Source organism: Danio rerio, chromosome 7 (assembly GCF_049306965.1).
Source record: "Danio rerio strain Tuebingen ecotype United States chromosome 7, GRCz12tu, whole genome shotgun sequence".
NCBI classification, from domain to species: domain Eukaryota; kingdom Metazoa; phylum Chordata; class Actinopteri; order Cypriniformes; family Danionidae; genus Danio; species Danio rerio.
In genome coordinates this window covers 57,528,442-57,554,320 of record NC_133182.1, presented here as the reverse complement: position 1 = coordinate 57,554,320, position 25,879 = coordinate 57,528,442, and the positions used below count along the sequence as shown (strand labels likewise).

Genomic DNA, 25,879 nt, shown 5'->3' with positions numbered 1-25,879 from the left:
TCTAAAGTCCAATGCAGAGCGCATTAGTCATGAGCCTATTTGGGTTCACATTGCTTAATAAGCACAGGATGTACAGCAATACACAAATATCTTTACAGATGAAAACTATTCAAATGAGGTGACGGATAAGATTTCAGAGATTTCAAACCACACAGTTTTCTTATCCAAGAAAGTAAATGAGTAAACAGTAAAAGTAAAGCGAAAGTAAAGCGGCTGAATGGTGGAGGCTCGTTCTTTATCCTTGTGCTGCAGATGCTCTGTTTAACTGTTTTCTCACTAGTGAAGCGTTAATTTTTTCCACTAACAAAGTCTGCCATGTAAATAGTGCATTAGAAAAAATAACTTGATGTGGTGATACTGTACGCACATCCATTCAAGACACAAGTATTCAAGGTTCTTACATTTTCATGGCTAAATGTACAAAAAAAAACTATAATACTGCCTACTTTATCTCTCTATGGGTTTTATACTGTCTGTCTGTCTGTCTGTATGTATATATATATATATATGTATATATATATATATATATATATATATATATATATATATATATATATATATATATATATATATATATATATATATATATATATATGAATGAATTTGACAAAAAATAAGAAGTGAGGAAAGAATGAATGGGGCAGTGGCCTTGCTTCTGAAGCAAGCCATTACAAAAGTAATAGGTAAAAGTGTGCACAACTGCAATGATTCACAGCAGCTCTCATACGATGATGAGAGAGGAGAACTGGCATCTACTGGCAAATGGACCTCTGTTAGGAAAGTAGAATATTGCACAGAGAGAGCAGAAGACGAGGAGGAGGAGAGCGGAAAGCATACTCAACTGTAAGGCTTGAGATTGCAGCTGTGTTTTAGAAAGAGAGAGAGAAGGGGAAAGAGAGAGAGAGGGAGGGAGAAAGAGAGCGCAAGACTGGGTCAACAAGGATTGAGAGGCTGCTATATAGAGTAGGAGGATGAAAAATGTAGAAAGGATGTAGTTAGAAAAACAGAGAAGGACAGAGGGAAGACAGATCTGACAAAGAAAAAAAGCAGTTCAAAAGCTACAAATGCATGCAAGCTTGTTTTTCTGTGTATGAGTGGAAGAGAGTTGCTTGTTTTCTGATGGGACTGATGGGAAACAAAGAAATCAACATGGATTTTATGTTACACCTTGACTGGACCAAAACTGGCTTTTGACAGTGTAATTACCTTTTTCTTTTTCTACTGAGAGAAGGGTTACAGGAATAGAAAATACAGGTAAGAGCATTACATAACGATTATTTCTTTAAAAGAGAAAAAGATATCCAAACAGAATATTTATTAATCATTTTATTGTTTCATCAATGAAAATCACCTTAAAGAAATGATAGACAAATCTTCTATAATTTTGCATCTTGATACATCGTAGCTTGACCTGAAGTATTTGAAAAGTAAAGTAAACCTTTCAGGTGTTGTGCCTCTAGTCATCGTATCTTCACAGATTAACTTACTTTAATACATTTTAAATTCAGTTGGCATTTCTGTGTGGAGTTTGCATGTTCTCCCCACGTTTGCATTGGTTTCCTCTGGGTGCTCTGGTTTCCCCCACAGTCCAAAGAAAGACATGTGGTACAGGTGAACTGGGTAGGCTAAATCGTCCGTAGTGTATGAGTGTGAATGAGTGTGTATAGATGTTTTCCAGTGATGGGTTGCAGCTGGTAGGGCATCCGCTGATGAAAACATATGCTGGATAAGTTGGCGGTTCATTCCGCTGTGGCGACCCCTGATTAATAAAGGGACTAAGCCAAAAAGAAAACAAATGAATGAATGAACATTTAAAGTAGTTTCTACATAAACATAAAACCATTACAGCTCCACAGTAGTGTACTAATAACATGTTCACTTTCAAAAACAATTTATTTCAACTCAACATTTACAAATTTAAAATAAAAATTGTGATTTATTAGCAATTTATCAGCAATGACAATAGTTAATATGCATGGCTTTGTTGTGTTTTACTTTTTTTAAAGAATAAAATGCATTATGTATAATATTAGTAATCTATAATTTGTCTTCGATATTCTCTTTTAAATGATGGTTTTATAAATCTAAATATTACTGCAAATAATTTCAAAATCAAAAGTACATCATAATATTATACACATTCATAATATTCTATTGTTCTATATACAGTTGGCATCAGAATTATTAGCCCTCCTGTATTATAAGCCCCGTTTATTTTTTTCCATTTTCTGTTTAATTGAGAGATTGTTTCAACACATTTCTAAACATAATAGTTTTAATAAATCATTTCTAGTAACTGATTTCTTTTCTTTGCCATGACCACAGCTCATATTTTACTAATAATTTGTTTTAAAGATATTTTTTTTTTTAAATGTAAGACCTGTTTTATTCTAGTTGAAGTAAAACAAATAAGACTTTCAACAGAGGAAAAAATATTATCGGAAATACCTTGAAAATTCCTCGCTCTGTTAAGCATCATTTAGCAAATACAATATTTGAAAGAGGAAAAAAGCAGGGCTAACAATTTTGATTCAACTATATATATATATATATATATATATATATATATATATATATATATATATATATATATATATATATATATATATATATATATATATATATATATATTCTGTTATATTTTACATTTTATTAGATATTCTGAAATTAATATAATACATTTTATTACATTTTTAATAAATTTGAATACATTTGAAATTTATTACAATTTACAAGTCTTTGGGGGAGCTTAAACAGCTTTTTGTCTGCATGTGCTGTGAGTTAAAAAGGAAACCACAAGCGATTAAACATTTTTTTATCACATAATTTACTCACCTCCTTCTTTATTTTCATATTCATAAAGAATTGTGTTTTTTTGAGACAAACATAGACATATTCTCCATACAGTGATTTTTCCAGCTTTTAAGAGCTCTAAATGATCCCTGCTGAGAAATAAGAGTCATATTTAGGTGTACATGACAACATTTTGAGATTTCATTCATTTATTCTTTTTTTTTTTATTAATCAGGGGTCGCCACAGCGGAATGAACCGCCAACTTATACAACATATGCAACCCATCACTGGGAAACCCCCATACACACTCGCATTCACACACATACACTACGGACAGTTTAGGTTATTCAGTTTAGCTGTATCACATGTTTTTGAAATTGTGGGGGGAACCGGAGTATCCAGAGGAAACCTACACCAACACGGGGCGAACATGCAAACTCCATGCAGAAAAGCCAACTGACCCAGTCGGGGCTCAAACCAGCAACCTTCTTGCTATGAGGCGATTGTGCTACCTACTTGCATCTCCATGCTGCCCACTTTGAGATGTCTGTGTCCTAAACAAGTATATCTCATACTGTATGTACTTATAGAGAGGCACATTGATTTCTTGTTTACAACTCTCAGTCCCTGCAGCAATTTACAATATGTCAGTCATAACTAGAATCATATTTAATTTAATAAGCAGTTATTTAAGTTTAATAACTGCTTACTTAAAATCTTGATCATGTATTCAGATTATAAAAAATATATAATAATATTCCAAAGAAGTACTTATATACAGTTGAGAGCAAAATTATTAGACCTCCTGTGCAATATTTACTAATTTATTACAGCATAAGTGATACCTTACAGATCAATGAGTTTTTCACAGTATTTCTGATAATATTTTTTCTTCTGGAAAAAGTCTTATTTTTTTTTTTTTCAGCTTGAATAAAAGTAGTTTTTTTTATCAATTTTAAGGTCAATATACATACCCCTTAAGCAATATATTTTTTCAATTGTCTACACAACAAACTATTATGTTTAGAAATGTGTTGAAAAAAAATCCTCTCTGCATTAAAAAAAGAAACTGGGAGAAAAAAATCTGCAAGAATTAAAATATTTTAGAGGAGGGCTAATAATACTGACTGTATATATAGGTAATATTATATTTTAATAAGCTACAATCAGATAAGAAAATCTTATTTCATACCTGGAAAACCTTAGCATAATGTAGTTGCGGTTTTAACAAATGTTTCTTTATGCACTTGAGTGTTTCAAAACTTTTTTTTTTAAGCTTTCCCCTTTGACTTATTTGAAGCCAAACTGAGATTTTAGGTTAAATCTGCAATCATTTCAGAACATGTTTCCATTTTGATGTTTTCTTGTGGTCACATCACAGTTCGGTGTTTGCTCTCGTTCACTTCCTTCACTTAAATTTTTTATCCAAAAATCATATGTGGGTGTTTGGTGGCTTTGATGCCTTTAAATCCATGATCATTCACTTAAAATAAACACACAAACAAAAATTAACTGTTTAAATATGGATTTAAGTTGTTATAATTTCTAAAACAATCCAATCAGCCTAACCAGCTGAAACCAGAGTCATGGTAAACAAATACAGAATATCCCATGTTACGGTTACTTTTTATATTCGAAAATGAGTCACTTGTTTCAATTGGTCATTTATTAAATTTAACTTCTAATAATAATTTAATTGTTTGGGAATTTCTATCATAGGGTGACATGTTGGTTCAGTGGTTAGCACTGTCACCTCACAACAAAAAGGTCGCTGGTTCAAGTTCCAGCTGGGAGAGTTGGTATTTCTGTGTGGAGACATGTAGTATAGGTGAACTGGATCAACTAAATGGGCTATAGTGTAAAAGTGTGTGAATGAGTGTGTATGGATGTTGGAAGGTGTGTGAATCTGCAGTGTGAAACATATTCTGAAATAGTTGGTGGTTTATTCCGCTGTGGAGGCCTCTGAAATAGAGACTAAGCCAAAGGAAAATTAATGACTCCTATCGTAATGAGTCTAAAAACTGTTTAAATGCACTTAATATCAATATGTTGCACAATATGTCCACTCAAATCTGTGATAATTGAAGAAATCTAAAGCTGTTTTTTGAGTAATCCAAAAGTAATCTAAAAAGTATTCACAAAGTGTACATTACCTGCAATATATAATGCTGATCAAATAACTGTATTGTTTAAAAATCAGTAAACTACCCAAGCTCAAATAATATATCAGAATTAAATACTTGAAAAAGCTGTTTACGCATCCATGAGTAAACTTCTATTAGTGAGATTGAGAAAAAAAAAGCAACATTATATAGGATATAATAAATTAAATAAGATAAGAAATATGAAGCCATATGAAGATATGAAATAAACCAGAGCCTGGTCGTTTAGCCAGACACACAGGTCTATGATGATCCAGCACTGGTCACTCCATTATTCTACATGACTGTCCAAATGCTGCATAAACAGGCTGAACTGTCTGCTGCTACATAGACTTCCATATAAAGACATTTGCTGCCACTAAACTCTGAAGAATCCCTTTGTTTATAGCTCACTTCCAGCATCACATCAATGATGCACAATATATCGTGGATTTTAGTTTTGGCTGACAGATTGGCTCTGATTCAAAACCTAATTAATTGCTTTGCTGCCTGTTGAATTATAAGTGATGCTTCATTTCATTTCATCTCAAGAATCTCAACACTTCTATACGCTGGAGATTTGACTCACATTTTGACATTAGCATGTTGCTAAGAAGCGTGAAACAAACGCTGCACACATTTTAATTAAAATTAACGTATTTGTATTGTTGGTTTTTAAATCTTCAGAATTCTGTTGAATTATAAGTAATGGTTCATTTCATTTAATCTAATAAAACTCAGCACTTATTTACACTGGAGATTCAACTCACATTTTGACATTAGCATGTTGCTAAGAAGCATGAAACTCACACTGCAAACATTTGAATTAAAATGAAATTAATGAACATTCAATAAGTTCACTTAATTAAAGGGGTGGTGCACTACAATATCATATTTTAAACTTTAGTTGATGTGTAGCTGTGTGAAAATAAAAAACATCTCTGAATGTTAGACGCTCAAAGTTCAATTGGCTTTTGCAGAGTTAGCTTAGCGAAGCCTACAGTGAACGAAATTTGAGGACTACAAAAAAATACATCCAGGCTAGTGAGATCAGAAATGCCGCTATTTCCACAGAGCTTTTTCTGTTTCTGTATTTGGGCATCCAAAGGACACATGTCACGTTAGCCGTGATCAAAACAATAACAAAACGGGAACAAAAAGATTGTGTATTCAAGTGCAGATTTAATAGATATATAGTGCAGAAAACAGTGACAAAAATCCAAAATATCAAAATACAAAGTAACAAATAAACAACAAAACAAGAAACGAGACAGATAAACACGAACTAGACTTTGGCAAACTACAAGGCAAGATCAGGAACAACAACAAACTTACTGGGAGCAAGAAGACAAGGAAGACAAAGTAGACAAACGACGCAATGCAAAACAGAGGTGAAATGGTAGTATAAATAGTCCAGATAATCAACGGTAACACAGAACAGTTGAGATGACGGGTCAGTGTAAGTGTTCCGGTGTATGCACGTGGTATGTATGGGAATGTAGTTCTTTCCTGGGACGCTGTAGTGCCTACAAAGTCCTAGTGTACTACAGCGCCCTCAGGTGGTCACTGACGGATGTGACAACACAACACAAAGAGAGAAGTGCTTACAATTTAATCTTAATTATGTTCCAGAGAATAATATTTAAAAAAAAAAAAAAAAGATATAGCTAGCATTTGACAAAGGACAGCTTCCAGAATCTCTCCCAGTTCAGTACTGGATACGGCTAAAAACTCCTCAAAGAAGGAGCAGCTCTATCAATAATAGATGAAACCGTAGATTGTGAGCCACAACCTGTAAATATTTTTATTTGTTAAAATTGATCTATTACATGCACAGTATCTAGCGTTAACGGTATGTTGTAGCAAGGATACGATACGAAATGCTGTTTGGCACAGCTAACAATTTACTTTCAAGTTTATATTTATCCATCAAATCGCTGTAAACAGTCTTCAGCAGCGTTGCGGTGTCTTTATATGTGGCCGCTTTCAAAAAACCATTTAATTTAAACCCATGCTATCAGTATTATTATCAGTAATAACTATAAAGCATTGAATAAAATACAAATTTATAATTAATTTTCACTGATCATTTATGGGATTTTTAATATGCATGTTTCTAAGCTAATCACACAATAATAAGCTAAGCTAATCACTCTAATAAGCATTTCATGAAATCACACTTTTATGAAATCACACTTAGTTGATGACTGATAATAAAGCATGTTTGGCATGCTGTCCCAGGAGAAAGCCCTAAGCTCAGAATATCCTTGAGCACAGGGCTTCATCCCATTTTTTGGGGCGGGAGGGAGGTCTGAGCTTAGGTAGGTAGAACTCCTCTGAATGCATTCTTTAGGCCTGTACTTTAATTAGTAGAGTTTGTGCATTGATAGCTCTACTAAATGTTCATATATAGTGACAATTTGGTTTATTCAAATCACTTATACTGCATGTCTTTGGACTATGGGAGGAAACCGAAGTACCCAAGGGAAACCCACCGAGCAGAAAGAAAACATGTAAACTCCACATAGAAAGCCATCTGGCCCAGCCAGAACTCAAACTGGTGTTGTTCTTACTAAGAGGCAACAGCACTAACCACTGAGCCGCCATGCCACCCTGTCCTGGATTAATCTGGGAAAGAGTGGGAGAAGTAGGGGTGAATGGGGGACCAGCTGTGGTCAATCATAAGCATGCACTCCTCTCAAAATTTTGTTTAGAAATAAACTTGAGAAAATGCATGCAGCACACATTTAAAATAGAAAGTTGTTGCTGTACATATGTGATTGTTTGAGAGGGATACATATTATTCTGATGGAAGCAATGTTTCCTAAAATCCTATGCATTTATATATATGTATTTACATTTTAGCAGCACAATTTGACCGCAGTTCAATATAATCTCCAAGACAATATTGAGAGCAACGTGAGACGAATGAGCCACAGTACAACTAGTGTAATACATTCTGTAGTCACTAAAGTTCAGACTGTGTGTCTTTTTCAGCTTACATTTAACATAATAATAAATTAGAGTGGTTTTAGTGACAAGTTTCTTATTAGTGTAAGTAGTTTAATCAGTCAAAAACAAAAGGAGAAATTCACTGGACAAAGCACTGTTTATTTGTAAGTAATGTCAGCCTCCGATTCACTAAATTAATCATGCAGATCAGGCAAGAGAGCAAACACGCCCTCAAAATCTGTGCTGGAAGCTGTTTACACTGCAGAGTTTGCATACCCTTTGGGGGAAAATAAGATCCCTCATGTGTTTTTCATGATTAACAGACTCAATGAGAAGTTTTCTTCACGTTCAGCACAGTTTATTCATAAACCTAGTCATTTATTTACAGTTTAAATGGTCACAGGCACAGTCCCAACATGATGTGTGTTGCAGATAGCCAACTGCTATAACGCAATATCAAATCACAATGAAAAAACATAAATACATTTATTTATGAAAATGTTTAACAAATGTATAATAATACATTTTAAAAATAAAAATATCTTAAACCTCTGTCCTCTACAAATATTAATCTCAAGCATTTGTATATATTTATACAGACAGACTAATTGGATCATACTCAAAATGAGCACAATTAATATATATATATATATATATATATATATATATATATATATATATATATATATATATATATATATATATATATATATAATAAACATATGTTCACAGAGAGTGCAGCAGCGTGTCAAGGTTATATTTCAGCTAATAAAACACAATTTAAATTAAAAAGTTTAAGTTTTTATTTTTTATTTCTATGGAGATAATTTAAGTGCTCTATTTAAATTATAGAATATCAAGTATTGTGGTGGCACGGTGGCTCAGTGGTTAGCGCTGTTGCCTCACAGCAAGAAGGTTGCTGCTTCAAGCCCCAGCTGATTCAGTTGGCATTTCTGTGTGGTTTGCATGTTCTACCCATGTTCGCGTGGGTTTCCTGCGGATGCTTCGATTTACCCCACGGTCCACAGACATGCAGTAGGTGAATTGAATAGACTAAATCGGCCATAGTGTATGTGTGTATGTGTAAGTGTAAGTGTGTGTGTGTGTGTGTGTGTGTGTGTGTGTGTGTGTGTGTGTGTGTGTTTGTGTGTGTGTGTTTTTGTGTGTGTGTGTGTGTGTGTGTGTGAATAAGAGTGTATGGGTACTTCCCAGTACTGGGTTGCAGCTAGAAGGGTATGTGCTGTGTAAAACATATGCTGGTAATTCTGAGACTAAGCTGAAGAAAAATGAATGAATGAATGAAAGAATGAAAATCAAGTATATCCAATTTAGAACAATTTAGACAAAAAAATATTCTGTGAAACATACTAAATCCAAATCATAAAATAAATTAATCTTTTAATAAAGTTTGTTGTTTTAGCTTTTTAATACTGTTCTCTGATTTACATTAGTGATTTGCCAGAAAATTGATGAGTATGTGAAGATATTTCATTAAAAAAGTGATGAATAGCATTTTATTTATGATATTTCAGCCAAAAACATACATGTCAATTCAAAATGTTAATTAGATGATGATTTTCTTGGTGAATTTTGTGAGTTTTCATCAATGATTTCCACTTTTTTTTTTCCATGGCATGTCTTGCAAGAATTACTGCAAGTATAGAATTAAGCAAATATTCTCTTAGTTATTACCAAATCTCTCTGTTTTGTTAATAAATTGCACTGCTTTCTCTAAAGTTTGTCTGAATTAAATTTTAGGAGGTTTCTTCATGCAGAAAAGCTGCCTGATGGGGGCAGACAGTCAACAAGTCAGCATAGCAGCCATTTATCAAAAGTGAAATGAGACCCTGTCCTCTTGTGTCATACTACCCTCATCCTGCCATGGCCAGTTTAAATCTGAAGTAATGATCACCAGCATGAGCACAGAGTTTATTTGTATCCATTAATTTGGTAAAGTTTCATTGTATCGTTTCCAGGTTTAACTAATGCCATCTAATCACACTTTAATATGTTTCATTTTAAGTTTGATTCCGCTCTCACACATCTAATTAATAATGAATATGACACTGTAAAAGCAACGTCCTGGCTGGACTCGTCAGACGAAACCCTGGCCTACTTCCTACTAAATGCATGAGTAGTAAAAGATGTAAAAGTTTTTGACAGACAGTGAGAGAGAGAGAGAAAGAGAGAGAGAGAGAGAGAGAGAGAGAGAGAGAGAGAGAGAGAGAGCGAGAGAGGCTGTGTGTGTGCGTGTGTGTGTGTTGGTGTCCAGCCGAGACGCTGTCATAACTGCCATGAAGCCCCAGCAGAGCTTTCTATTTTAATACCCACATAATATTTATCATGCTAAATTTCAGCTGAAACACCGAGAGCTGGAGTCGAACTCTCAGCAGGACTCTGCTTGTTTAAAAGCACTAAAAGCAGTCAAGACTAATGTTTGGGTCGTGTTTGAAGACATGCTGGCAGGATTATAAAACAGAGCAGACTGCACAATGGCCATTATGGCCACAAACTCCCTCTTAAATGTATATTTAGAATTAGAATAGTTGAGGACAAACTTTTTAGCCCTTCTGGTCTCACTTTTTTCCTGATTCTTTAACTTTGGCTAGAATAAATAAAAAAGATTTTACAAAACACACACACACACACACACACACACACACACACACACACACACACACACACACACACACACACATATATATATATATATATATATATATATGAAAACCGCAAAGGTCTAATTTATTATTATAAATTAACCTAGTTAAGCATTGAAATTGCACTTTAAGCTAAATATTATATCTTGCAAAATAACTAATAAAATGATATACTGTCATCATGGCATAGACAAAATAAATCAACTACTAAAATTATTTTGTTCACAAATGTTCTGAAAATATCTCTCCATTATTCAACACTTGGGAATTAATTGAAAAGGAATTTACATTTCAGGAAGGCTAATGATTTTGTCCTCAATTGCACACTATATATTTCAGCAATGTTAACCTACTGTGTAACAACAATGTACTTGATAACATTAAAAACATTACATAGTCACATTATCTAAATCTCTAGAAACACGTACTAAATACATAATGTTTGCAGAGAGTTTGCAGATCCACACCACTGGATTTTATGGCTACTTTATTTATTCACATTTGCTCTCCAAATAATCAAAATTGAAGAAATAATAATAATAATAATAATACAATTAATAATATTAATAGTAATATTAATAATATGAACATTTATTTAGAAATACTTACTATGATTGCGAGGCAGTGGCGCAGTAGGTAGTGCTGTTGCCTCACAGCAAGAATGTCGCTGGGTCACTGGTTCGAACCTCAGCTCAGTTGACGTTTCTGTGTGGAGTTTGCATGTTCTCCCTGCCTTCGTGTGGGTTTCCTCCAGGTGCTCCGGTTACCCCCACCGTCCAAAGACATGTGGTACAGGTGAATTGGGTAGGCTAAATTGTCCGTAGTGTATGAGTGTGTGTGTGGATGTTTCCCAGAGATGGGTTGCGGCTGGAAGGGCATCCCCTGCTTAAAAACTAGCTGGATAAGTTGGCGGTTCATTCCGCTGTGGCGATTAATAAAGGGACTAAGTGACAAGAAAATAAATGAATGAATCTGGTAATAAGTTGCCAGTACATTGACTGTTTTTTCACAGGCTTAATTCTCTCTATATTACTTCTTAAACAATATTTTGTCTCAAACTACTAGAATGGCAATAAATATCACTGTGTTAATTTGCTGTTTCAAATTTTTATTATCAAAAGTTGACAAGAGCGTAATTAATGCCCTTCCAGCTGTAACCTATTGGGAAACATCCATACACATTCATTCACACACATACACTAAGGACATTAGCTTACCCAATTCACCAATAACACATGTTTTTTGGACTTGTGGGGGAAACCAGAGCACCCAGAGGAAACCCACGCCAGCACGGGGAGAACATGCAAACTCCACACAGTAATGCCAACTAACCCAGCTGGGCGATTGTGCCACCCACTGCGCCACCGCACTGCCCCTGAAAACCTTACGTGAACCACAAAATACTGAACCTGTTATTTAACGGATATTTTTACAGTGTAGAAAGAAGTGTTGCTGTGAACTTTAAAATGAGAAAACAAGGAAAACTATTTTCTCTGCTCTTTCACAGGGTTGTGATTCCCTGAAGACAACAGAACCACCAAACGCATTGACTTGAACTGCTCAGCTTTATAAGTGCCTGTTAGAGGCATGAAGCTGGGCTGCACTACTGGCCGACATTGCTGTAACCAGTCAACCAGAACCTCAACTTGGGATAATGGAGACTGCAAATCAGACAGTGACTGAATTCTCTGGTGCAGGACAAACTCTGGCACCTCTCTGCACAAGCCGCTGCTGTGGACTGCTAAACCGAACACTGGCAGTCATGTTCATGGTCAGTTTGGCCTTTGCCATTGTGGTGGGAAACGTGGTGACCCTTACCGTTTTCATGCAGACTCGGCATTCTCGAACACCACAGGGCTATCTCAAAGGTAAACACAGTTATATCTGCATATCAAGTATGTTTGTGTGTGCACATTTCTTCAGATGAAAACTCTATTGCAGTGTGCTCTTTGTGAAGAATTAAAAGAATAGTTTGAATATCACTTTCATTGTTTGTCCAAAATTCTAAAATAATTTTTTTATTAAATTTGGATTTTTTTAGGTACATTAAAGTGACAATATTTATTTTTTACCACTAGAGGTCACTTATTCAAAACAACAAGACAGCTTGTCTCAAACCTTTCGACCTACTTAAAATATCCATGTGTTTCTGCTTTACAGGTTTATTTTTGGCTACAGAATCTGCAACCTATACTGAATAAGTGGCTTACTAGACCCTCAAACTACTACCTCTGCATTGGCATTTATTCAGATTCAAAGCAATGCTTTCTAAAAGGGTAAAAATGGTAGATTTCTCCCAATTTAGAAAGTAAAAGTATTTACATGTCAACAAAACAAAGATGGGGTCTCATTCACTAATAAATCGCATACATTTTTCAGCCACATTTGAACTTCTAACGAAAACTTTGTGCAATTGCAAACTGATCTGCATGCAATCCTTTTTATTGCGCACACATAACCCAACCCTAACCCTACTCCTCACAGTGACGTCACTAGCTCCATTCAGTGCATTATGTCTGACATTGCAAGCTTGAGATTAGCCATTTCAGCTTGCATAATCAGACTGCCTCCAGATACTATTGAGGAACTGTCAACTGCGTAAGCACATTTCATGTATATATTTGAGCATATGAATGTTTAGTGAATGAGATTTGAATTTGGTAAATTTGGGTATTTTAATGCAAAAAAACCCAATAAAAAATACACATGCTCCTGCTATCTGATATTAAAATTAAAGCAGTAGTATACTGACAAATTCCCACTATTAAAAGGGCTGGATTTAAGTTTTTGACTCTTCTAAAACATAAAAACACCATATGTTTGCAGATATTTAAGAAACATGCCAAATTAACATTCTTGTTTATCTGAAAAGCAATGCTGAAGTCATATATTTTGCTTTGAAAATGTATATTATGTGCCGGAATATCTGTCATTGTTTTGGTTCTTTTAACCCGCCCACTGTCACTTTAGCCCATTATATTTCAGCAGCTCGGGTTGCCTTGGTGGAAACACAAACAAAGCATTCAGCCAGAAAGGCTTTCAAAGTATGCGTCCGTGACCAAAGTGCTTTCTCCGCTGGACAGTAGCAGACTCTGAATTGAGACAGATTTAGAGTTGCACATGAGGTTTTTAATTAGCAAATAATATAAATATTACAAGCATAAACATTAGGTGAGCAGAATACATTGTAACCACGTGTCTTACAACACTCAACGTGACAAGATTTGATAAGATTTGATTTGGCTGTTTGCACCACAAAATAGTAAAATTTATAATCTTTTTAATACATATTAAACCTCTTTAACATTATTAAATGTAGATCCTGAATCACTGGTATGTGTTTGTTTGCATTATTTCACAGTTTACAGTCACCAGTTTTTAACGGTCTATTTTATTTTCAAGATCTGAGGTTAACTATCTGCTTCTGCTTTCAGTATGGCAATAAATGTCCTGTAAAACGGCATTCAAACTTACATTATTAGCATTAAACACTGAATGAAGCACATGAGGTGTGCCTGAGGTGATCATTTTTCAGTTTTCTAATGATCAGCTGCAAGAAATAGAAGCCGATTTTCATATATCAATTCAAGCTGTTGGTTAGAACAAAAACTCTATTTAATATAAATAAAAAGTTCCTTCTATTGCATGCCGTTGACACCGGCTTGACAGTTAGATTTGTTAGCTGGTCGTCAATCTGGCAACCTGCGATTGTGTTTGATCCCCGAATGCAATACTTAGTTTAACCAAGTGTCAAACTTACATACTGCACCTTTAACCAGTGGCTTATTACCAGCCCTTTACTAAGAAATTGGCTGGTTATTACTTTATAAAGTGCATATTCTGCATGATCTTAGTCTTCATCACAAATCATACAGTACACCTAACACCTAAATCCAGCTACTACATTAATAACTATTAATATGCACCAAATTAGAATCTTACTGAGCTAATAGTTAATGGTTTGTACAAGAATTGTACAAAAAAATAAAGCGTGACCTATTATTTTGTGACAACAATATTACTATTGCATACTACATGCATGCATTTATCACTGCATATAGTCCTTTACATAGTTTAAGTGAAGTTTATTTATAAACTAATTTCAAGAGGATTACGTTCTTATGATTGACTACGGCTGATCCTGCATTAGCTATCATATAATTTACCAATCAGATGAATCCAAACGCACATAAATAACCAGATTTCCTTACCTTAGTCCAGGGGTTCCCAAACTTTTCAGCCCACAACTCCTAAAATAACAATGCCAGTGACTTGCGACCTCCAATTTTCTCTTAGGTGGTTTTAGATATGCAAACGTTGCTCAAACAACAATAGTGCCATATAAACACAAGTTTATTGACGACACAAAAAGTGCAACAGTAAAACAATCATATAATTTTTAGTCATGTATTAATTTGTTTAATTTAATATTAACCTCACCTAATGAGACTGGTGGGCACAATATTTTCAGCACAAGTACTATTAAAAAATATATATACTATTTTTATCTTCTGAGGGTTATGGTTAAAATATAGTAATTCTAATATTTTAACAAAATTTATTTGACTTTTTTAAATAACCAAGGGACCCCCCGTCATTGTCCCCTGACCCCAACTTTGGGAACCGCTGCTTTAAGGGAATTCCTAAAGGTGAAGATGACTATCCATCTCTACTCCTCCCTCTATTTCCTAGACTAATCCAGGACAGGGCAGCACAGTGGCTCAGTGGCTAGCGATGTTGCTTCACAGCAAGAAGGTAGCTGGTTTGAGTCTTGGTTGGGCCAGTTGATAATTCTGTGTGGAGTTTACATGTTCTCCCCGTGCTATAAGTGAATTGAATAAACCAAATTGGCGCAGTATATGAGTGTTTTAGTATTAGGCATTCAATGCATAACCATATGCTGGTATAGTTGGTGGTTCATGCTGCCATGGCATCCCCAAATAATCAAGTAATATGCTCAGGGAATGAATTCGGGGGAGCTCTCGAGGTCTTCCTGAGCTCAGACTCCTCTCTCTCCCAATGAAACGGGAGGGAGCCCCGGGCTCAGCATGCCAAACATGCTTTATTATCAATCGTCAGCTAAGTGTGAACTCTTGAAATGAGTACAAGTTACACTAGCACGATTAATGTTAAATGATGACCGATTAAAAAAACAATCCCTGTTCACACAAATCTACAACAAAGCATAATGAGTAAAGGTAAATTAAATGAGTAACTTTAATATTACTTTTACATGTTCTTATTTTATAAGAGTTCCATAAGCATACCTGTCAACCCATTTTTCCTGGGATTCTCCCATATTTTACATCCCGCTATCATCCCATAAAGGTATTTAGTTTTTTTATTTATTTTTATTTTTTTGAACAATTAATTTCGTCCTAAATGAGCATAAAAAGTTAGGAAAGCAATCAAATGCTTTCATTGTAACGTTATATGTGTGCATTTTTAAAGTGACACCTGTTATTTAATGTAATTAAACTAAAAAAAATTCTAAATAAATGAGAGATTCATTTGTTGCTATTTAATCAGAATGTGTAAGTTATACCATGAAGAAACGGCTAATGAGATTTTATAACTTGATTCCATTTCATTATAATAGCTCATTTTAATAAGCTGAACTGTTCGCTAACTGTATATTATTTATTTTTCTTTTGTAAATAATTAAACAAATCTCTGACCATTTAACTGTTTATTTACAATGAAACAGCTCCAAATGAACATGGTTAGTTATTTGGTGATTTTTAAGAGGGGGATGGGGGGGCCCCTTATTATGGTGGGTATATCCCTTATTTTCACATATCAATGTTGACAGGTATGGCCATAAGGCATTTTTTACTTTTAGCTTTCCATTTGCACATTGGTATATTCTGTACAACAATGAGTTTTAAGCACACTAAGTGTTTTTCAGCCACCAATAAACTTCTGGTGTTATGTGACTATTTTTAATTTCATATGGTTCCTTTTACATCATTGATCATGTGATTTCATTCAAATACAATAAGTTAAATAGACTTAAGCAATTCTTTAGTTGTTCAAGTGTAAAACGAGATGAAAGGCTGTTTAAACACAAGGGCAATGAGGAGCAGCAGGAGAGCACTAAAACACCATTGAAAATACTGGGGTAAAATATTTTAAAGACATGGCGTGGAACAATGGAAATTTAATGCAGTGCTTCTTGTCCAGTCTGAGACTCACCTTGTATCTTATATAAGTTAGGCAGTGAAGATCATTAATTTTAATGTAACGTCTTTCATATGGCGATTTTATAATGGCATGACAGTTCACCAGATGTGCTTGGGACTGAAGATTAAAAATACCTGTGCATACAGTATACCCCATTGAAAACTTCTCAAAAGATTACATCATGCAGATCTCTAATGCAATGTAGAACAGTGTGATGAATACTAATACAATCTGTACATTTGTCTTGCAGTGTCCCTGGCCATAGCTGACATGATGGTTGGAGTCTTGGTGGTCCCATTTTCTGTATACACTGAAATCTTTCTGATGGCGAGCAGCACTCCTCCGCTATGGTACCAGGGCATATCAACAGCCTCGCTGGAGGATGGATCAGGATCATGGCAACCCTGTATGTTGATCGGTCCTGTTTTTGCCGGATGCACTTTTGTCTCGATTACCACAATCTTTTTGATGACAGTCGAGCGTAGTGTGGCAATCCTGCGTCCGCTGCATAAAGACACTCTTGTGACTCGGCATCGTACCCTGTTCTTAATCCTCTTGTCTTGGGCAGGCAGCTTCCTACTGGCCATTTCTCCACTCATGCTAAGCAACAGCTTCACTCTGGAGTACAACGAATGCAGCAGAATGTGCAACTATGCACCCTTACTGGTCAGAAATCAACTGCCTCCCGATGCAAATATCCTTCTGTTGTTTCCAGCCTTTGACTTCAGTTTGCTCGGTGGAACGTTAGCAGTCAATATCCTGTCTTTCACCAGTATTCGCCGGTACTCCCGTAAACGGAAGCTGCTGTCAGAGGGAAGTCTTGGCATAGACGCAGGAGCCGGAGGGTGTCCCATCAGACCCTCTTTTTCTGATATCAAAGCAGCTAAAACTATTGGAATTCTGACATTTGCCTTCACAGCCTCATTCTCTCCAATTGCAGTATTTGTGCTGGGGAACGTAGTGGGATACACCTGGTGCAACTTCTCCTTCTTTGCATTTTGGATTCTGACCGGTAACAGTTGCTGCAATGTAATTATTTACAGTGTTCGGGATCATCGTTTTAGGAAAGGGCTGACTTTGCTCTTCCAGCGGAACAGATCACAACCTCACTCTGAGAAAAGCTGAGATTTTTGGAAAGGAGTCGGACATTGGCTGGCACTGGCTACACTTTCTTTATCTGCCATCACTTTGGCCTTGAGAGATTAACAGTTTGACTTTCAGCATCTCTTTCATAAGTGGTTCAGGGACAAACAATATGCATCATTCCAGGGATTGTGGCTGTTGACTCTATGTTTTATTGAGGAATATAGTCTATCTTTACAGTTCTTTATTTTTTTATTCAGAGTAGATTATCATGTTAATAGATATCACCATGTTTTAATGTATGCCACCGTGTGTATGACAACAAATGGATGCCTTAACTATTGTTTTGTGTATCTAACATGAACTGTAAAAATAGTTTGAGACATTTTTGAATGTGATAAAACACCTCACTTATTTTTCAATGGAAAGATTACTTCTACTTAAAATATGAAATTATTTATCTGTAAAATTAGGTCATCACAGGCTTTCTGTGGATACGTAACCCTGTATACATTTCTGGGACCACGAAATATGTACTCAGAGTTACGTCTTCCTCCATTTTGTCTGTAAAATGAATAATATGGCGCGATATGACACAGTGACAGCTTCTGTTCCTTTTTGTACTACCGCTGATTGCTTACCTCCGCGTGGGCGGAGTTGACTACGGGGTTTGAGTCAGCACAAAACGGTTCACCGAAACCAGGTAAAACAAAAGCTAAACAAGTAAATAAACAACAGGCTGAATTTCCCAGTGATGGGTTGCGGCTGGAAGGGCATCCGCTGCATAAAAACATGCTGGATAAGTTGGCGGTTCATTCCACTGTGGTGACCCCGGATTAATATAAAGGGACTGAGCCAAAAAGAAAAAGAATAAATGAATGAACAACAGGCTGAAATAACTGGTGAAATCACATGGCCCGAAGACTTTTCTTTTTCTAGATTTTTTCTAGATCTTTTTCTAGCTTTTGAAAACACTAGCGGTTGGGTTTAAAGAAGGGGGAGGGTGAGTCTGTTGATCAATTGGTGGACTGCAAGCTGGCCTTGGGTGCGTTTCCAAAAACCACTGTTAGCCAACTAAGATTGCAAGTTCTGTCATTACAAACATAGTTAATTGAATTAGCCCTTCCCAAATCCATAGTTTCAACAAACATTCGCAAAATTGTACATCTGCAACTACAACTCTAGTAGTACAACTACACCCCCTATAACTACACCCCCCCCCACCCCCTATAACTACACGCCCCCCAACCCCCCCCCCCCCCCCCCCCTATAACTACTATGGTACTACTATGGTAGCCGTGGCTCCTGACAAAAACTATAGGTGACCTATTATTTAAATGCAGAAATTACGTTTTGTCTCCAAAGTTTGTGAAGACAAACATATATAGCATTCAATTTATAATAAGTTATTTGTTAAATATCTGTACTATATATGAAATGGGCCTGTTGGTTAGAACATTTCTGCAGTGGTTTGAATGTGTCAAATTGTAAAAGTAGACTAAAAAATAAATAAATAACCAATATCCTACTTAGCTTTTTTGTAAGTGATTTTATGTTTTAGAATAGAATATGAAATATTTTCAACATTATTTGTAAAAGGAACATTGGGCCTATATGTTCCATTTACATATATTTCAGTTAATATAGAAAACAAGTGCATGTTTTTACCAAAACTATTGGATTACAAAAATATTGGATTTCTTTCCAAATGTGTATGCATGTAAAACAATATAACTTGCACAAAGAAATTAGGGTTTTTTTTCTCTAAAATTGTTATAATTACCGTGGTTCAAACGATGGATCTGCGACAGAGAAACTGCAGATTTGGAAAAACATGCATCACTACATTGTTCTTTTCCAAAACGATGCATCATATATGGTAGTTCAGCTGCAAATTACCTCGTTGTTTGGGAAACGCACCCCTGGTCAACTGAAGTGTATATTGTACCCTTTGGTGGATTTATGTGAGAAGAGGATGCGTGAGAAAAATTGAGATCATCAAAAAGTACACATAGCAGCCTCTGGTGGATTTGTAAAAGCAAAAACTGTGAGCAGATATACCTCTGGTTATATATTTCGCTGTCCCCAAAAATATACACCTGTGTACATATCCACAATGAGCCTTTGTTGAATTAGGCATGTAATTTTGATTCTATGTAAGATCATTCTGATGGTCCTCTTTATACCTTCTGTTAAGTATAAGAATCTTTACAGCTAACAGCCATAAGAGTATTGTGTATATCAATACTCATGAAATAAGTGTGATGTCACCTATTGATTCTTAATTTGATGGTCCCCCGACACACATTCAAACTGACTATAAGTAACTTTGTGAGTGCAACACATTCTACCAACCCTAGACAACATCAGAGGCCATGGCTAGTTAGGAGTAATGACAATAGTGGAAAGAAGCTTGATAAAGAAATCAGCAGAGTTTAACCCAACAAGCATGCCAGGAAAAAAAATGCAAGACAGGACCAGTGTGAGACAAAAACTCAAGATGAGACAAAACAATATTAATAATAATAATAATTCCTTACATTTATATAGTGATTTTCTGGACACTCAAAGTGCTTCACGCATTTTTGGGGCCAATCTCCTCATCCACCATCAGTGAGCAGCGTCCACCTGGATGATGCGACGGCAGCCATATTGCGCCAGACTGCACACCAAACACCAGCTGATTGGTGGAGAGGAGACATTGGAGTAATTGATTATGATATGGGGATGGTTGGGAGGCCATGATGTTCATAGGCCAGTGGGCAAATTTGGCCAGGATGCTGGGAGTAAAACCCTAAACCTTTTCGAAGGATCCTGGGATTTTTATGATTCCAGAGAGTCAGAACCTCACTTTAACATCTCATCTTAAAGACAGCGCTCACTGAGCAGTATAGAATCCCCATCAATATACTGGGGCATTACAGACCACAGGCATCGCTGCTGGTCTTACTAACACCCTTTGCGGCAGCAACCTAGCTTTCCCATGTGGTCTCCCATCCAGATACTGACTGGGTGCAGCTCTGCTGAAAACAAGACTGTTACAAAAAATGTGCCATAAAATGACCAGTGAGAAATAAATAATAACTAGATCTTAAAAAGAAATAGAGAAAAGATGCAATACTAGAAAACCAAGAAGTCAATAAGAAATGACTCACTAATACAAATAAAATGAGGTAGGACAAGAAATCAAATATCTATAGTCCTAAAAACACTAAATATACCAGATATTAAACAGAACCAAAAGACAAATAAACTAGAAAAAAACTAATACAAGACTGAAGCTCACAGGAAGACAGAGTATAATAAAGGAAGATCTGATGGCTGAAAAAAAAAGACAATACAAAATTGGTCAAAACGTAATGTAGGCTAACGGAAATGGCACAATACAATAGAGATGAATAGTAATAAACTAAACACAACTTAACAGGGGTGATAGGCAAGACAATAAGCATATAAGCCAGGGATTCCAACCCTACTATTTCACACTCTTAAAGCACACAAAACAATTCAGCAACACCATAAGGGCAAGAAGCACAATATAAGAGCACAAGGTGAACACAATAAGGCAAACAAGGGCTAAACCAGGGAATGTGTTAAAAGAAAACAAAGGCTACATTTCAGTCCTGTTTATGCCCTCGACAAGCCAACTTCCCTCCATCTTGTTTTCTCAGATATACATCAATTACGTTACACAAGTGTCAAGTACTGGTGGAACATCTGAATGGGTTTAAAAGGATTGCCCTGAGCACTTGGGAACTACATTCTGAACTGCATTCTGGGACAACATAGTTGCTGGAGTGGACATGAAGCAGACTTGCTCCCTCGGTCAAATTTGAGAGATCAAGGGTATGCCCAAGTAAGCTTCCTTATACACTTGATGAAGTAGAACGCACTTTAAAACTGCAGCAGGGATTCCCTGAGCAAACAAGAAAGGGGAATTTTATGATTGTGTGTCTAAAAATAGAGTAGAATGCAGCCAAAGATATAGGACAAGAGGAGCACATGGCCAACATAAGCACAAGACTAAACGCCTTTAACGCCTCGTGACTATATTAAATGCGTCAATGTGATCGTGCACACCAACGCGCAAAACGGCAGGCGCAAAAGCATCATTTAAAAAAAAAACACCTCATGCTCGTTTTTTTTTATTTGACGATCCGCGTTAAAACCTTCTCCACCAATCAGAATGGCACTTTTGTTCACGTGCACAAAGCTGCTAAAGTTACAGTAAACAGCACTTGGAGGCGTTTAAGCGCAAAATTGTCAATGCAAGCGCACATTAAAGAAGATGCCCAGAGGCGATATGAACGTGGAGCTGCTTATTGCTCTAATGAACAACAATCATTTCTTCATCACTAGAGCAGAGCTGCTACTTGAACTATCTATGCTTGTTCGAGTCACCAGTAACTTTAACAACAAGTGTGTGAACTTCCTCTCTTCCTTTTCTTTTGTGTTACAAGCAGGTGTCAGAAGCTTAAAGTTGTGCACCGCCATCTAACGTCAAGGAATGATATTGTATACTCTTCTGCTTGACGCCAGTGAAAATTGCTTGGGTTTGAATGCTGAAAAACGTCTCATAAAACGCTGAGGATAAACACAAACGAAAAGCATCCCGGTGTGTACGAGCCTTATAATAAAAACATTAAATATTGACAAGACATACAAGACTGTCAGGGATGGATCCTGAAACTTATCCTTTAATAAAAGATAGCTGTCAAAATTGCTTGTAGTCAACTGAATCTCTAAAGGGACCATCAAATTAAACTGCAAACCCATTATAGTTAATCTTCAGTTATAAAAAGCAGTAATATAGCTAAGGTACCCATTGGGGGGATCAGCAAAGGGGATGGTGTTATACTTTAGGTTGTGAAATAAAATGCAGTTTGTAAATATTTTACTTTACCTGCCAACTGGCAGACACTTATCACTGTGAAGTATATTGTCACTGCTACATATATTAATGATAGAGTGAATATTCAGAATTTTTAATAAAAAAAAGTTGAAGCAAATGTATACCCTGTGTTCACTGAGTGTGGATAATAATATATGACAGGGCTAAAAGTCTGTCAGTCTTCTGTTTAAATATGCACAGCTTCAGCAGCAGGACCACATACAGCTACTCAAGAGTACACACTGACTGCCTCAGGCTGTTACTTGTCCCTCACATTCAAAAGGTAAATAAAAACTGTGTATATACTGTACCAACATAGGCTCATTCTGAAATTGTGCCCCTATATACATTTAGATAGCGAATTATGTAGCCAGAAGTATGTATAGCTGCATTTTGTCTTTAAAACAAACAATACGGGTGGTAAAATGACATCCTTTTCGCGCTTACCAGCTGACCGCTTACCTGCATGTGGACGGCTTTCCAGCTGTTACCGGTTTGCCCAGTAGCTCGCTGAGTATGTTGTTGGACTTGAGAAGCAAAGAAGAGCTGAACATGATGAAGGGGTTTGAGTCCGGTGAAGAAGGTAAGACAAAATCAGAAGCCAAAAAATAAAATAAACAAAAAAAACAACAGTGTGAGAAGGTGGTAAAATAGGAAAACGAGGGGGCTTTTCTTGTTCTGGAATCTTTTTGGAAACACTGTTGGTTGGGTTTAGGGAAGGGGGTGAGTAGGTGGGTAAATTAGTGCTTTTGAAAACTATTGGTTCGGTTTAGGGAAGGAGGAAGGTGGATCAGTCAATTGGTCAGTCAGTCAGTCGATAGTGGGCTCTAATGGATTTACATGAGAAAAGCAGGCTCAAACGGCACTCACGAGAGAATCAGATCTCAAAAAGCATACACAGAGGCCTCTGGATGATTCGCAAAAACAAAAACTGCAAAAAAAATAGCTCCTGGGATGGATTTGGCGCTCTCCTGAAATGTATATAGGGCTACGTTTTCAGAATGAGCCTGGGTTAGTATATACAGACGGCCACGCCACATTCAACCCAAAAGTGAAAGCGGAAGTGACCACTCCGCAAATTGACCAGGGAGGGGGAGTCGCTCGCGGTCAAAAGTGGGGAACAGTGGGGGTCTTGGACAAAAGTGAGAAAACTAAAATATATATTGCTTAAAATATATTTTCATCTACTGCTAAAAATCCATTAAATTATTTTACCCAAAACTGTACAAACAGCCCCAAATGTAGCACTGGCCCATGGTCGTATGTTAAAGATACAGATAAAGGTTTTAAAGCAATACCTTAACTACAGATGGTTTTCACATACTTCCTTGTTTAGTCAGTATACTGTTCCTCTACTTGCAAAACTGTAAACAACAGCATGGATTGCATGGTTAATGTTCTGAATATGTTATTTTGCTTTTTATACCATCAAAACCACATAAAAATAAACGTGGAAGCTGCTAAATCATATAGAAGACTCAGTAGCAGGGAAGAGTGGAATATTTTGAAAAACTGAATTTAAAGAGCTCCTAGTTTGCATCATAAAAGGCCATATTTTGGTTTTGGGGATCATCAACAACAGGCTGATATCTGTGCAGGGTCAAGAACACTTTCATTGTCTTATAATATGCATCTATTTTTACCTAATTATCCCAGCATCTCCCATATGATTTGTTCAGCGATTAATTTGTTCCCAAGCCCCTCCTTAGCATGAAGCTAATCTGCTATCTGATGACCTAGTCTGTTGTGATTGGTCAGACAAACAGAGAGAAACACCCACCACGCCTTTAAAGTAGCAGAGAGTATGTGAGAGCCCAGGACTGCAACAAAGCAAAGCAGTTAAACTCCAGCACATTACACTACTCTTAACCCTAACCCCAAGTAACAATGACACACATTCTGCATTAATCCACACTGTGGCAAAAGTTGAACTATTTTGAAACTTGACTGCACCGCGCATGTGAGGAACAGCTGATGGTGCTCATAATGAAGACAAACGGCAGAGGATCGCCAGTTCAGAAACGCATTTAAAATCAGTAAAGCACACAGCACATTTTCAACGTGGTTTTGGACGCAGTATGTGAATAGCCTCATAAAGATTTAACCTGAGAGATACAGTCCAAGCACTGATCTATAAAAAAATTAATGATTACGGGCCGTGCAGAGCGATTACAAGTTACAAAAAGTTTTAAACACAGTACACTTTCAGATTTAAGCCTCAGCTGGATGTTTTCATACACGTAGTGCTGTGTTACACATTGCAGGTCATTTTTAAAAACCCATAATAGAGACTCTTTAATAGGTGGTAAAACATACATAAGCAGTATTATATAAAATATGAGCCTAATATATTGACCAGAAATGTTTTTTTCTCTCTCTCTTCCACTTGATTAGTTGTAATATTTGGCAGCTTATAGCACTTAAAGTGTTTAAATGTCCACTCCATTATCATAGAACATCTATTTGTAATATGTGATAATTGGTCATTTGTAGCAGCAAAAAATCACCACAAATTGCAAGTCGGTTGCCAGTTGTTGATATTTACGATATGGTCTCCAATATGGCCTTTTGATGACAAGTCATAAAAACACTGTATAACAGGCACTCTAGTGAACAGCCATTTACTTAGCAATGTCTATAGGAAGAAAAAAAAAAACTTTTAACTTATTCTATGTATTAGCAAGGGAATTTAGAAGTGAGTCACAATCTGTGTTTATAGCATGTTGTGATTAATTTCAAGATGACTGTGTGTGTTTTCTCAAGAAAATCTTACGATTAAAGTAAGCTGGTTACACTCTAGGAATTGTGGTCCATTGTTAACATAATGTTTTAACATAATGCCTAAATTAATCTGTGGCAGTCAGGTGATACAATGATCATGTGGTCTAAGTCAATCCTTTTTAATCAAGAGGATTCAAATGCTTTGATATGGTATCAACAAACCTATTAGCTTTGGTAACCATTAGGTTCCCTGCTTGTGCTGTGAACCTTGTCATTGCCAGCATTTCAGTTTAAAGAGACTTCATTCGTGTAGACTTCTTCTGTATTCCCATAGATGTAGATGTCACATTCAACCTCTTCAGACATGTTGATCCATCCACCATTTTGTTGAAACAGTCAATTGCCATCCCTCACGGTTAAAGGCTTCCACTGAGCAGTATCAGGTGTAAAGTAA

General features: G+C 36.2%; 1 protein-coding gene across 1 annotated transcript; it reads left to right on the top strand.

The window, feature by feature from the left end:
* Positions 1-723: 723 nt before the first annotated feature.
* Positions 724-21,137, top strand: LOC137496224 (trace amine-associated receptor 13c). Its single transcript, XM_068222740.2, has 3 exons — positions 724-1,254; positions 12,055-12,415; positions 16,981-21,137. Exons 2-3 carry the CDS (start codon positions 12,202-12,204, stop codon positions 17,853-17,855), a joined length of 1,089 nt encoding a protein of 362 aa, XP_068078841.1. The 5' UTR covers positions 724-1,254; positions 12,055-12,201; the 3' UTR covers positions 17,856-21,137.
* The last annotated feature ends 4,742 nt before the right edge of the window (positions 21,138-25,879 follow it).